Genomic DNA, 13,060 nt, shown 5'->3' on the forward strand with positions numbered 1-13,060 from the left:
TTCCTCTTTTCTGTCAACACAACAACAAGGTTCCTTCCCGTCTTACATGAACAGGACATTGGCCCCCACCCTACCTTCCTCGCTTGAATCCTACTGCTTACAAATGACGAGGATTGGAGTGTCTGCCTGCCGTGAAAACTGACAGGAGCTCGAGTTCATGTTTCAAACGCCCGTTACAAGCAGAAAGTCCTTTCGGCGTTGAGGGTGCGGTCGCCAAAGTGGTATGAAAGGTACTTTGAGCTCAATTGACTCCAAAATACGTTCGTGATACTTGTGCTAATAACAACAGAGACTAAGTCGATGAAAGAGGAACACAATTAAGAAATAAGAAAATGACTGCCTTGAGCCTTGAGGGGGGCTTCGATTTCAATATCCAAGTCAACCACAATGAATACCTTCCCGATCCGAATCATCATACCCAGACCCGTGCTGTCTCTGACAAGCCTCCACCGCGGAAAAGGAGGAGGATAGTAATATCATGCACAGAGTGTCACCGGAGAAAACAGAAGGCGAGTTCACCCTTGCTGAAGTATTTAACATCTTCACTAACACCGCCAACTATTACTAGTGTGACCGCAAACTCCCTTGCACAAACTGCATCGCCCGCCATAAAGAAGACGATTGCCAATATGACTCTGGAGCACCCACCGCCAAAGAACAACAGCGACACCAGCAGCCAAAGCGAGCACGACGGACCAGCTCCAATGTGACTGGGATAGTAACTCCCGGAACCGGGCCCGATGAGACTATGGGTAGCATGACGAAGGGACATTGGCCCCAAGAATCATCCCCTGATGATAACGACCACCAAATCCTCCCCTCCAACGTCTCCAACGTCACCAACCTCGGCTACTCAACCACCGGCGCCTCAACCTCCACCCTCGGCTTCCTCCACAAAATCGAAAGCCACTCCAAGTCATCCTCATTACCTCAATCACCCTCCACACTACCACCATCTAACGGGAATGGCCGAGCATCAACAGCGCCAACCGACATTGTCAACCGCTACAAGTCCCTCATTCGCCAGCTGCCGGCAAGGGTCTACGTCGAGAAGCTGGTAGACACCTACTTCCGCGACTTTAACTGGCAGTATAGCATGCTTGACCGGGACATTTTCGACAAGCAGCTGGAGGAGTGGTACAAGGTGCCGTTTGGAGTGCTCAGTAATGGGGGCCCAGGAGCGATACCGCCGGATTTGAGAGTTTTTTCGGCAGTGCTGTTTCAGGTGGTAAGTATCGGGATGTTAGTTTTGCCTGAGAAGACTGCTAAGGGGAATCGGGAGGAGGTGATAACGGATGGTAGGGATGGGGAGGGCGGTGGAAGGGAAGAAGAAAAATCAGGGAGCAAGGGGCCGAGAACGGGAAGAGACAAGGAGGATGTCGATTTTGAGGCTCTCAAGTACGCTGGAAACATGACGTTCGAGGACCTAGCGACCGAGTATAGCGAGTCTGGTGTGGCTATTGTGTCACTCTTGGGCAAAAGGCAAATGACGCTGACGACAGTTTTGGCTGGGTTCGTGAGGGCTTCATTTCTGAAGTTTGTCGGAATGGTCCCTGAAGCTGTGAGTTCACGTATCCCTGTCCTCAGAACGACCAGTATCTAACATGGCAATAGTGGCACGCAATAGGCACCGCCATCCGTGACGCCCAAGAACTCGGCCTCCATCGTCCCTCCCTCGACCCCCGTCCTCCCCCCTCCGCCACCGCCGACGCCATCCTCCAAAACCAATGGGAAATCCAACGCCGCCGCACAGTCTGGCTCAACCTCGTAACCTGGGACATCCACTGCGGCGCCACGCTCGGCCGGCCCTCCACCATTGACCTAACCACCAACCCTCCTATCCTCCCCATAGACGTCGCCCTTCCCATCACCACCTTGGCCAACTCCCGCTCCCCAACACCCATCATCCCCCGCTCCGAAGACGACCCCCCAACGCCCCTAACTCGTATCCTCTGGGCCTGCAAAATCACCCTCCAACTCGTCTCCATCCTGGCCCTAGAGAAAGAAGGTCCCTGCCCGGCTTCCTTCTCCAAAGTTGATCTCCTCCATCAGCACTTACTGGACCTCGAAGACTCCATCCCTTCCTACTTCCGCTTACACAACCCCGACACCCGCTTCGATTCCCTACCAGAATGCTACTGGATCCCCTGGGCGCGCGCCCTCTTGCCGCAACTAACAGCCTTCAACTTCATGGCTTTACACCGCCCTTACATCTTCACTCGACCGGAAAGTCGTCGGTTAGCGGTGGAAAAGGGGTGTTTGGGCATGTTGAGAGCTCAACGAACACACTTTGAGATGTTGAGAAAAGAAATGAGGCAAAAGACGTTTGCTCTCTTCTTCGGGACGTTTGATGCTATCGTTTTGATGGGGGCCGTGTATATCCTGTTTCCTAGGGAACAGGGGACGAAGAGATTGGTGGGAGAGGTGATGCAGCAGTTCAAGTGGGCGGAGGAGCGGTTTGAGGAGATGAGGGAACGGAATCCGTTGGCAAGGCAGGCGAGGGGGGTGGTGAGGGGGGTGGGGGAGAGACTGGGGAGGGCGGTGGGTGTTGAGTTGGGGGGTGGTGGGAAGGAGGGTTGTTTGGCATCGGGGGGAGCGGAAGGGGTTGGTAAGACTCCTGCTGTCGCTGTTGGTGGGAGAGAAAGGAGACTGCCGAGGCAAAAGAGACTTATCAAGCCGGTTACCGATACTCAGAATGGGCTTTCGCCGGCTCTTTCAACATCAGTGCCACCAGGAACCGCGTCCAGGGGTACAGGAAACTCGAGTACCACGCCTGCCACCGCTACATCGTCAACAACGGAGTTTCCAACTCCCGAGTCTAGCGCACCTTCTTCTCTCGCACAGGGGCAGTTCGGTGCAGCAACATCCGATATCAACAACAACAACAACATCACCAACAACAACATCACCAACAACAACATCACCAACACAGCCTTCGATGCCTCTTCTACCTTCCCATTTGACAACAATACCTCGTGCATTCCCATCGACCCGAGTCTCAATCCAGTTCCAGCCCCAGTTCTGTCCCTGGGAGCCGCAGATTGGGCCGCCGCTCCCACTCTGTCCGCCTCCATGTCCCTCCCGTCCCTCCCCTCCCTCCCCGAGGACTTCAGCTGGACCAACATCTCCCCCATCTACGCGACAGGCGACCTAGTCTACAACGATCTCACGGGTTTTGTGTATGACGGTTTTGAGTCTGCCGTGCATGATGACGGTAATCACTTGGTACAGAATGGTGGTGGCGGTGGTTGTGGGGATGGGAATGAAGTCGGACTCGGATCAGGAGCGGGGCTGGTGATAGATACGGATGCAAACATGGGCGCAGAAGATGCAGAAAGTGGTGGCATGGTTGAGATGATGGGACTGAATCATGATAATAACGTTGGTGATAGACAAAGTCAAAGTGAGGCGTTGTGGATGTTTGATGGGCGGGGGATCGGGGAGGGGACATGTGTTTGGGGGTTGCTGAATCGGTATTAAGGAATTGCTTCCGTAGAGCGAGCGAGGAACTCGGATATATCATGATCACATCACCATGAAGAGCGTGGGACTCAGCACCATTTTTTGTTCTTTTCTCTCTATCTCGATTGATTACGGCTATGTAAAGCTCTGCTCTCTGTATTTAAAAAAAAAAAAAGAGTCTGAAGAGCTGTGTTACTAGCAACCTAAGCCATGTGAGCGACGTAGTGGATAAATCGCAAAGACCTTATTTCTGTTCCGATCGCAAGAACCACATTTCTGTTCTCATTCCCATTCCCATTCCGTTCCCATTTCCATTCTCTCATAATTCCGTGCTGCATGGATATCCTTCCACCTCTGCTCAAGTCCCAGGCAATCAAACCCCGTAAACCCAAGTTCTGTTCTGTGTGAAACCACGAGTTATCAAAGACTCCGTTTCTCCATCATTCCCCGTGATGCTCCGTGTGCTCAAACCCCAGATCTAGCCGTTAATAAGTCCCAGGCGATCAAATCCCATGAACTCAAACTCCGTTCTCCGTATGCTCAAACCCCAGACCTAGCCGCTATCGACACAGTCGATGCAGCTTCGTAGGTACCCCGAAATATCAACCCAGTCTCTCCCGTATTAAAGAAAAAGAAAACGGCTCGAGTATGGATTCCCACGGAGACCAAGTCTAGTGTTTGACTTTGATACCGCAACTCCTTTGCGCGTATCGTATGTGCTCCTGTGCCCGTAAATGTTGTTGCTTGCTGCTTGCTGAAGATGTGATGCTATTAGTGATAGCTATGATGATCCGCATCTTTTCTTCCCGCAGCAAGTATTGCCCCCTGCCGCCCCTTAGCGGTGGCGCAAATGTTGACCCTTTTTTTTGTCCTTTTTTTGTTTTTGTTGTGCAATGATGAAGTCGAACGTCGAACCAAGGAAAATAACCATGCTGAAAAAAAAGCCGAGCCAATGAGATGATGATGCTGAAAGCGGAAATGAAAAAGAAAAACCGGTAGTGTAGAAACCCCATCAACTCCCAAATACCAATGGCCATCACCCCAAAGGACGTTTAAGGAAAAGGGTATCATGTCGTATCCGCCGTTAATGCCGTGAAATCGTTGAGCGATCAAACCCCAAGACCCAGCTAGTCATAATAATGTTTGTCGTGCGCTGTCGAAGATAGCAAAAGAAAAAGAAAGGGAAGTAGATGGCCGATGTACAGCCCAACCGACGATTGGAAGATGTCGGCGTGTTTTTCGTCGGGCAAAGGCAATGCCGACCCGAGGAAGGAGTAACTGCCTGCTCCCCAGCAGGACAAATCTATGCCTCGATGCGATGGCCGGCCTAAACCATAACCAAAACATCACTCCTCCTCACCAACCTCGTCCCAATATTCATCCCCCTCGAATCATCCCTCATCGTAATCCCGGGAGTAACCACAAGACTAATCCGCATCTGCCTCTGCTGCAGCATCGCGCCCGTCATCTCGCTATTGACCGCAGTATGATTCGCCTCCACAAACTTGCTGCACGTCTCGCTCCAGAGATAGACATACGTCATCCTGGATTCCCATCCCTTCTGCGCAATCCGCCACGCCTTCTCCGCGATACTAAAAAGATCAAACAGCGCCTCATCGCGGACATCGCTCTTCGGACCAGGCGGCAAAAACGGACCAACCATCTTCTTGAAGCGCTGGTAATGATCATTAACCTTGTAGTTCTTGAACTCGGCCCACTTGGGGTGGTCGACCATTTTCTTGACGAGTTCGGCCTGGCGGTCTACCATCGCCTGACGCTCATGAGTTTTGCTGTGGTTTTGTGCGCCAGAGGAGTCCTTGAGGCGGGCAGACAAAGAAGCCATTTCCTTGTCTACTGAGGGTTCGTACCCGGTCCAGCCGTCGGACTGGAGCATGGTGCCGACTATGTATTGCACTAGCAGGCGCTCGACGAGGTAAGGGCGCGAGACGTCGTCGTTTAGCAAGAAGGAAACGTGCGACTCGCCGATTTTGCGGCCGCGGCCGGGGTAGACGAGGTCGCACATGTAGAGGAACAGCGAGGAGGATTCCTTGCGGATGCGCGACTCGACCTCGGGCATGGGGTTGCTGAAAAACTTGTGTGTAAAAGCGCGGATGACGACGGTGAGGAGGTGCGTGAGTTGGCCGCAGAAGGTAGCGGTCGGACCGTCCTCGTCATGTGTCTTGGGGGTGGGAGGAATAAAGATAGCGGTGGGAGGACCGCCGTTGGGAAGACCATGGTGGTGGGATCGACTGCCGCCGCGACCCGAGCCAGCGGAGCCACGAGAGACGGGACTGCCCCATTCGGAAACGACTCGGCCGGTTCCTTTACGGTGTGAGTGGCCACCGCGTGAGCCGAGACGTTGGGAGTGGGCGATGGCGAAGCCGGAGACGGAACGAGGGGGGATGGGGCCGCCGAAATGGGTGCCGGGCATGAGGTTGTGGCCGCTGCGCGGAGGGCGGGCGTTGTTGGAGCTTACGGCGCGGGAGGCTTGCCATTCGCGCGGGCCGGTGGGGGTGGGGGAAGCGGACGAGTCGGTCACGCTGGTGTAGGGAGTGGAGGAGCGGGAGAGCATCTCCAAGGCCATGGCCTTTTCTTCGGGGTCTTTGCGGACTTGCATCCACAGGTGGCGTTTGCCGGCGATCTGTTCTTGGAGGGCCTGTGCAACTTGTTAGTCGTTTGCCCGCACCGGTAATTGGGAGTGATGACATACCTTGATGACCCTCTCGTCCTTGTCCTTCTCGGCCTTCATGTCGGCCTCGAACTTCAACATCCTTTTCCGCTCAGCTCTGATCTCAGCGCGTTCAGCCTCCAACTGCGCACGAGTACCGTCGTAGTCCATAGTTTGCGATGAGTACACCGTCCGCAGGCTTTCGCATTCGTCGCTCTTCCTGTCAAGACCATGCGCCAAGGACTCGGCAGCGTTGGAGATTGTGGTCAGGTTCTTGAGAACCTGATTGATATCCACGTCAAAACCCTGGCGGAATTGGGGAGGGACGTGGTCGGAGGAGTCAACAGCGTGCTTAAGGCCACAGAGTCGACGGTTGGCGTCGGCAGTATGTTTTCGGATATCCTGCTGAGTGTTAGTTGATGCTCAAGATAAGAAAGAGGTGAGAGGAGACTTACCGAGATGGCAGGATGGTCTCCGCTGCGGGTGAGCTCCATGGAGCTGAGACCCTTCGCCAGTTGTTGCACCTTGTTAGGAGGCGTCACCTGGTTCTCTGGTGTCTGGTAGCGCTGCGGGGGACGTGACGATGAAGGATGATGTGAAGCTCCAGGTTGGAAGTTCGCGAAAGGCTGGATCTGTTCATGTCCATTGCCAACATAGGTGTTGCTGCTAGAACGCGAATGTGACGACTGCATGGACACAGCAGAGGCCATCGACGATTGTCGCGAATGACCGCCAAGTCGGGCACCGCCAGACTGCTTCTCGCTCCCGCTGGGGTCGCTGGGAACACTGGGGAAGGTGTCTGTGTCCGGAGTGTCGGTCTTGTAAGTCTTAGTTACGGATCCAGACCGCCAATGTTGGTTTCCCCTTGGTGGGGGAGAGAAAAGGGCAAGGCGAGCGCCGCCAGCGTCGGACGAACCGTCGCTGGAGAAGCTTCCGCGACCCATGGTGAGGTTGAGGTGAGCGCGAAGTGAGCGCAGCTAAGTAGTGAGGTTAGGGATAGGTAAGGGAATGGGGATGGTTTGACGAGAGGAAGTCTGGTAGATGCGAAAGAATTCGCGGTTAGTGATGGGGATGTTTTCGCAGAAAGCGAAGAGGAAGTTGTTAAGAAGACGTTAGAAGAAGATGGTTAGTAAGAGCGCGATCAAGTTGACTCCTAAAGTGAGAGATCCAGGCGACGAGATCTGGCGATGGATACTCGAAAAAAAAGAGTGGGAGTAGAAAAGTTGAAAGGAGGAAGAAGTGGCAGGGCCGCGGAGGATTAAATACTGCAGAACTCTCCCGAATTTCTGAATTTCTGGGAGGTGTGGGGGTTGTCCGGGAGACGGAGTGGGCGTCGAATTAAGGTTCTGGCGACAGAGGACTGAAAAGTGAATGTAAAATGGAAGGAGCCAGAAGTTCAGACGGCTATCCTCCCGATGCTCGCAGCGTTTGACTCGAGGTGCTGGCCCAAGGTCCGTCGTGGAATGGAAGGAGAGGGATTACGTTGACCTCAGTGACCCGGCAACCGGGGAAAATGAACCTTGAAGCAGCCCTTGATGGGCGGGAGAGTCCCCTTGGTGTCCTTAACTCTTGCAGGAGACGCGGCCCGCCGTTTGCAAGCTGATGCTTAAAACTGGGTCTGGTAATATCAGACAAGCTGTCATCTGAAGTTGAGATGGTCACAAGAGTGCGAAGTTAATGGTGAAGATCCACAGCTACTTTTACTCTCCCGGCTGCTGAGGCAATGGCAACAGCAGCACCAATCCCTGATTGGGTGTGATGGAAGTCCCGGGTGCTCTCTGTGTCGAAGGCCGTAGTTGTTCCTAGAACAAGACGGCTCGACCTTGGACAGTGGTTCTGTGAAGTGTCGGTCTAATTTGAGTGATATGAGATGAAGTGTGTTGCCACGTCAACCGCTGCCCACGCCTGTGAATCCAGACATGTGCTCGGTGAGCCGGCTGAAGGTTAGGAGACGGCAGTTGTGTGGAATACCGGTTTTCCAAGACGGAAACGTCTGTCAGAACTGGATACGCTGGATACGCAACACCGTCACTTCACGTTAGAATGCCCCTTGGAGTAATAACTCCTACTTTGATGGTAGCGGCGGCCAAAGGTGGTCAGGAGAGGACCTTTTGTCAGAAAATCAACGCTATATATTGACTAGGACCGGAACATACGAAAGCTGGAGGGGTATTTGTCTCGCTCTGATCGGGTTCCCGTGGAAGAAAGTGATGGCAAGCTGAAGGCATTTGCGCCCAGTTTTCCCTAACGGTATTTGACCGCAACAAACCAGTATTAGACAGACAAGACAGACAGGTTGGCTCACCTCAAGATCAAGCCACTGAGCACACATTCACCACTTGCTCTTAGCAGACTGACGACCAGACGAAAGGAGAGAGACGAGACCACACCACTGGACGATGGCTGTTTGCACTTGTTGCCCGGGCACCCACTCCATCTAAACTTTCAATTCCTGTGTGACTGTGGCTAGAAGCATCCATCGACTGTTCCGTCCGTCTTCTGGTGGAAGATATGAGACGAAACAGTTTGACCGAACTCCATCCATCGATATCGCTGGGCAGCAACCACGGCTTTGTGCAAACAAGTTTGTGAGAATGAAGTGGCAAGTTGTTGACACTGGCAACGAAACCTGTGCTTGCGGCTCTTGGGCAAGGGTTCACTATTCTGATTTCACAACAACAACGTCCAGGTTGCTTTAGCAGGCCGAGACTTTGTGGGATTGTGGAAGGAGGCGATGCTTCGCATTTTGGTGGATGACTGTCATCCGTGAGCTGTTAACGAAGTGTCCAGCATCGCTTCAGTAACCGGTAGTGAACAGAGTTGTAGCAGAGGTGGACATGAATAATTTTGAGAGATACTGGGCGTTTGCCAACCGCAAGATATTGCACTTGCAGGCGATTTCAGTAAGTGCTGATTCTGAAACTGTTTCCAGCTTCACTCCCGTTTTGTCAAAAGGAGTCGCCAACCTCGATGACCAGCTGCAGCTATGGTCCCCATCTCAGGATGGAACCGAGGACTACTGGGGTTGATCTGAAAGATAGCATGGCATGTCCGTTTGCTGTTCTGGTCGAGACAAGAGAGGAAGTAGTAAACACAGAGGGAGAGGTTGGTTGGCAAAGAAGAATGGAAGGCCTGACTTCAGGTTCTCTTCCATCGTAAGACTTGTGCTACCCTCGTAGTGTGAACATTGAACAAAGAGAGAGAGGGCGCCGACCACTATCAGTGCGGTACGAAACGATCCGTATCAAAGCCTCGGGGACTCGACGAAACTGAGGTGATGTCAGATCTCAGTTGATTACGGAGTACCAGTCACTACAGCAAGTCAGGTTTCTCTTCATTTTCGTGCCCCGACCGGTAAGCAGGGGCGTGGGCATAGATACCTTCACCGAAATTGTTATCGCGACCACGAGCATAGCGCAAATGCCAAAGCTTCAAATCACCCATTTTTATATTTTTCAAATGTTCGCTATACGAACGAAATAAATGCATCTATGAAACAAGGTCATTGTATCGAAGAAACGCCACCGAGGTTATAGGATAAGTCGAGCTCTGAAGGGAGAGGTTGATACCTTTTCGTGATGCACGGCGTTAGTGCATAGAACAAGTCTCCCGTGGCTCGAATGCGTTGCAAGCGCATTGTGGTGAGAATCTCGCCGTCGCCATGGTCTCGCCTTCTCCATGGACGACAAAGTCTCCCATTGTCTCTTCTGGTGCAAGACAGAAATCAGTATTCGGTCGCTTAGCCGCTATGTGGAAAAAGCTGCTGTGCAGAAGAAGAAGCAGTAGGCAAACCCCCGGTCCACCCAGTCACTTCTTCGGTCTCGAAAAATGGCAGTGAGAAGAGGGCAGCGGGGACGATTGTCTGTCATTGCATCTTCATCAGCGAGGGATCAATGGTCCTTGCGAAGACCTGGTGATGTAGTGTGCCGTGAAACCTTGAAAGAGAATCTCTAAACTTGAATGCTGAGTGCCGTCCATCGCTGGTTGCGCTGATTGTTGTATGGTTGGGTGGATATGTCGCAGGACAACTTGCTCGCTCGACGGCATAAAAGACAACAGGGATCCTAGAAATAAGTGATCATCGCTCCCTCGTGGGACTGTCGGAACTCTGTAACCATGTTAGCCCTATGCTAGAAATTTGGATGGAAAGTCGGAGAAGCTTACAGTGAGAATGCCTAGGAAACGCAGTCAAAGTCGTGATTAGCGTCTTAAATCGCCTTTGAGCGAGAGAACAAACTGCTGTAGACCGCGTCCACAACAGGCGCAGCGGTAATCATTCTTCCACCGAAATACCGGCCGTTCAAGCCCTTGATGGCGTTCTCTCCTCCCTGGACCTTGTCGAACTTGAGGTAGATGTCGCCGGCCGAGTTGGGATCTAGAGAAATGTGAACGACGTGGCCATACTTGGCCTCGGCCTCTTCGCGGACATCGTCCTCGAGCTCCTTGATCCAGTCTTCACCCTCTTCCCTGTTGACGGTTAGCATCAGAACAGCCTAGAGGGACAAGGGGTTGACGTACTCTGCAGGGTCAAACATGTTGTGGAGAACAACGCATCGGCTGGCCATGTTCACGTTGACAGGCAGCGGCTTAGTCTCCGTCTTGGGCTTGAGAATCTGTCGGTCAGGAACAACGCTAGCAGGTGGCTCGTCAGTTCGTGCCAGCTTCCTCATGAGGGCATCGCGACTATAGTTGTTAAAGTTGACACCGGCAACGTCGGTGTCATCGAGGGCACTGGCACCGGTGCCCTTCTCGTTGTCGCGTGCGCCAGCGCGATCAAAGTTGGAGGTAGCGGGGCCACGTCCGCCGGCGCCCGAGAAAGCAGATCCCTGGAATTGTTGAGGATGATTCTGGCCTTGGAATCTCTGCAGGAGATTGGCAGTGGACTCTGGGGTAAACTTATCGTTTCCAAGTCCCACACGAATCGGGCGACCGGCGAGGTCGAACCCGTTCATCTTTTCGAGGGCCTCTCTGGCCTGACCGGCGTCACGGAACCTAGGGGAGTGGGTGGGTTAGCAAACGTTCCGTCTGTGAAAAACGTGGAGCAGTGATGGACATACTGAACAAATCCGTAACCACGGCTCCTGCCGTTGTCATCCTTCTGGAGCTGTACAAACTCGAGCTCACCAAAGGGCTCAAACACATTCTGCAGATCTTGTTCCGTAATGCTAAAATGGATGTTGCCCACGTAAAGACGGTGGAAAGGTATCGAGTTGGGATGGTGTCCAGATGTCTCCGTGGTGCGCACTTGGCGGTTCTTCTCAGCCTCGGTAAGCTGGACGATAACAGGAATACCTAGGAGTTTTTGGCCTGTGAGCTGTAGAGCGGCTTGGACGGAGTCTTCGTTCTTAAATTCAACATAACCAACGCTGTCCAATTTGTTAGCCTGCGTCTCTTTAGATGCGGAACAGAGGGACTGCGGTGTAACGTACCCCTTGGAGCGATTGCTGACCCTGTCCTTCACAATCTGGGCCTCGGCAACAGGGCCGACTTTTTCAAAGAACTCCTTGAGCTCGCGAGTGCGCAGACGGGCGGCCAACTGCTGCACGAACACGGTGCGCCGATCACGCTCGTCCTCGGTCAGGGGCGGAGGGGTGCCATCCCTGGCCCTGGGAGTGTTTCTGCCGCTGCGGCGGTCGTCGTCACGTCGACGGTAGCTGTCACCGCGGTCGCGGCGATCGTCGCCCCGGGGCCGGTAGTAGCGGTTCGGGGAGCGAGATCGGGAGCGGCCTCCGCGGCCTCCGCGACCTCGATAGTAGTCTCCATCTCTGTGACGGCGTGAGTGTCTGCCAGAATCACGGCTCCGGCTCCGACGCCTACTTCGGTGGCTTCCGGCCTCACTGCGGGGGGTGTCTCTACCAGCCTCACTCGACGAGTTGCGAAGGCGGCCCGAACTCCGGTCGCGATGTCTCCTGCCACGGTCCCTGCTGGTATCTCTGCCCCGGTCACGGTCTCGCTCGCGCTCCTTATCGCGGTCGCTGTCACGGTCGCGGCGTTCGGATTTGGAGCCGTTCTGGTCGGCGTCGCCATTGGTGGTAGGGGGGTCGACGTCCATCTGCTGCTCCTTGCCGGAGGCAGTGGAATCGAGGAGGGCCTCGACGTCTAAGCCCGACATTTTGCGTAAATGTGTAGTGGATTCGCTCTGTCTGTATCGGTGTATTCAGATGGATGTGCCGTCGATAGTTGATGATTTGGCACGAGTTCAGACAAGCGCTCAGTGACTAGAGCAACAAAATTCGGCGTGGTTGCCTGGTGTGGTAAGTATGATGGCGAATTGTCCAGTTGGATCCAGATGTTGGGAGTCGCAGTTTCCGGTCTGGCGATAAAATCCATGGATTCTACCGAAATGGCAGCCTCAAGGGGTCTGGGCGCTGGGACTTCAGGCTGTGGCGGCCCTTTACTGGCTGGCCGGTCGCCCGAGACAGCCTTTGTTAGGGGCACGTGACGTCCGTTCGCAGAAACTGATCGATGCCAAGCAAATTGCAGTGACCGCCTTTCTTCAGGTTGGTCGGGCTACAGTAAATGACGGCCGAGCGCTTTATATCTGGGTGAAGTCCATAGTTTTCCTGTAGAGTTAAGAGTAACCAACAAGGTGCACATTCTCGACCAACTCCCCGAACCTGCCAACAGCGATATCAACTCTCAGCACGCATGACAGACGCTTCTTTGGATAGCATAATTCCATTCACGTTACTTTCAAGTCATTCGTATTAACATTAGGGGGTATTGACCAACGACCAAAAAAAAAGCAACATATATCCATGATGATTCCCCCTTGCTGCCAGCCCAGTCCAGCCAAACCCAACAGCTAGACGCCCATCCCCCTTCGCCTATCAACCGGCCGACCAGCCCAAACAGAAGCAAAAAAACCCTTCCCATTGACTTTTCTCCTTGTTTCCCTTGCTGCCCAACCCATGATTTGAGATTTCCTGC

General features: G+C 53.5%; 3 protein-coding genes across 3 annotated transcripts; 1 reads left to right on the forward strand and 2 right to left on the reverse strand.

Moving 5' to 3' along the window:
- Positions 1 to 332: 332 nt before the first annotated feature.
- On the forward strand, positions 333 to 3,836 carry B0H65DRAFT_572953 (uncharacterized protein; the record flags this gene model as incomplete). The annotated part of the gene is made up of 3 exons (XM_062830527.1): positions 333 to 470; positions 569 to 1,561; positions 1,615 to 3,836. 3 exons carry the CDS (start codon positions 333 to 335, stop codon positions 3,478 to 3,480), a joined length of 2,997 nt encoding a protein of 998 aa, XP_062681303.1. The 3' UTR covers positions 3,481 to 3,836.
- A 953-nt stretch (positions 3,837 to 4,789) lies between these two features.
- B0H65DRAFT_572957 (uncharacterized protein) lies at positions 4,790 to 7,074 on the reverse strand (the record flags this gene model as incomplete). Its single annotated transcript, XM_062830528.1, has 3 exons — positions 4,790 to 6,118; positions 6,173 to 6,532; positions 6,586 to 7,074. 3 exons carry the CDS (start codon positions 7,072 to 7,074, stop codon positions 4,790 to 4,792), a joined length of 2,178 nt encoding a protein of 725 aa, XP_062681304.1.
- A 3,264-nt stretch (positions 7,075 to 10,338) lies between these two features.
- Positions 10,339 to 12,242, reverse strand: B0H65DRAFT_426148 (RNA splicing factor Pad-1; the record flags this gene model as incomplete). Its single annotated transcript, XM_062824616.1, has 4 exons — positions 10,339 to 10,597; positions 10,649 to 11,122; positions 11,188 to 11,496; positions 11,560 to 12,242. The coding sequence occupies 4 exons, from the start codon at positions 12,240 to 12,242 to the stop codon at positions 10,339 to 10,341; spliced, it is 1,725 nt and encodes a 574-aa protein (XP_062681305.1).
- Positions 12,243 to 13,060: the final 818 nt, after the last annotated feature.

The sequence above is a fragment of the Neurospora tetraspora genome, assembly GCF_033439725.1.
Source record: "Neurospora tetraspora strain CBS 560.94 chromosome Unknown B0H65scaffold_4, whole genome shotgun sequence".
Lineage (NCBI taxonomy): Eukaryota > Fungi > Ascomycota > Sordariomycetes > Sordariales > Sordariaceae > Neurospora > Neurospora tetraspora.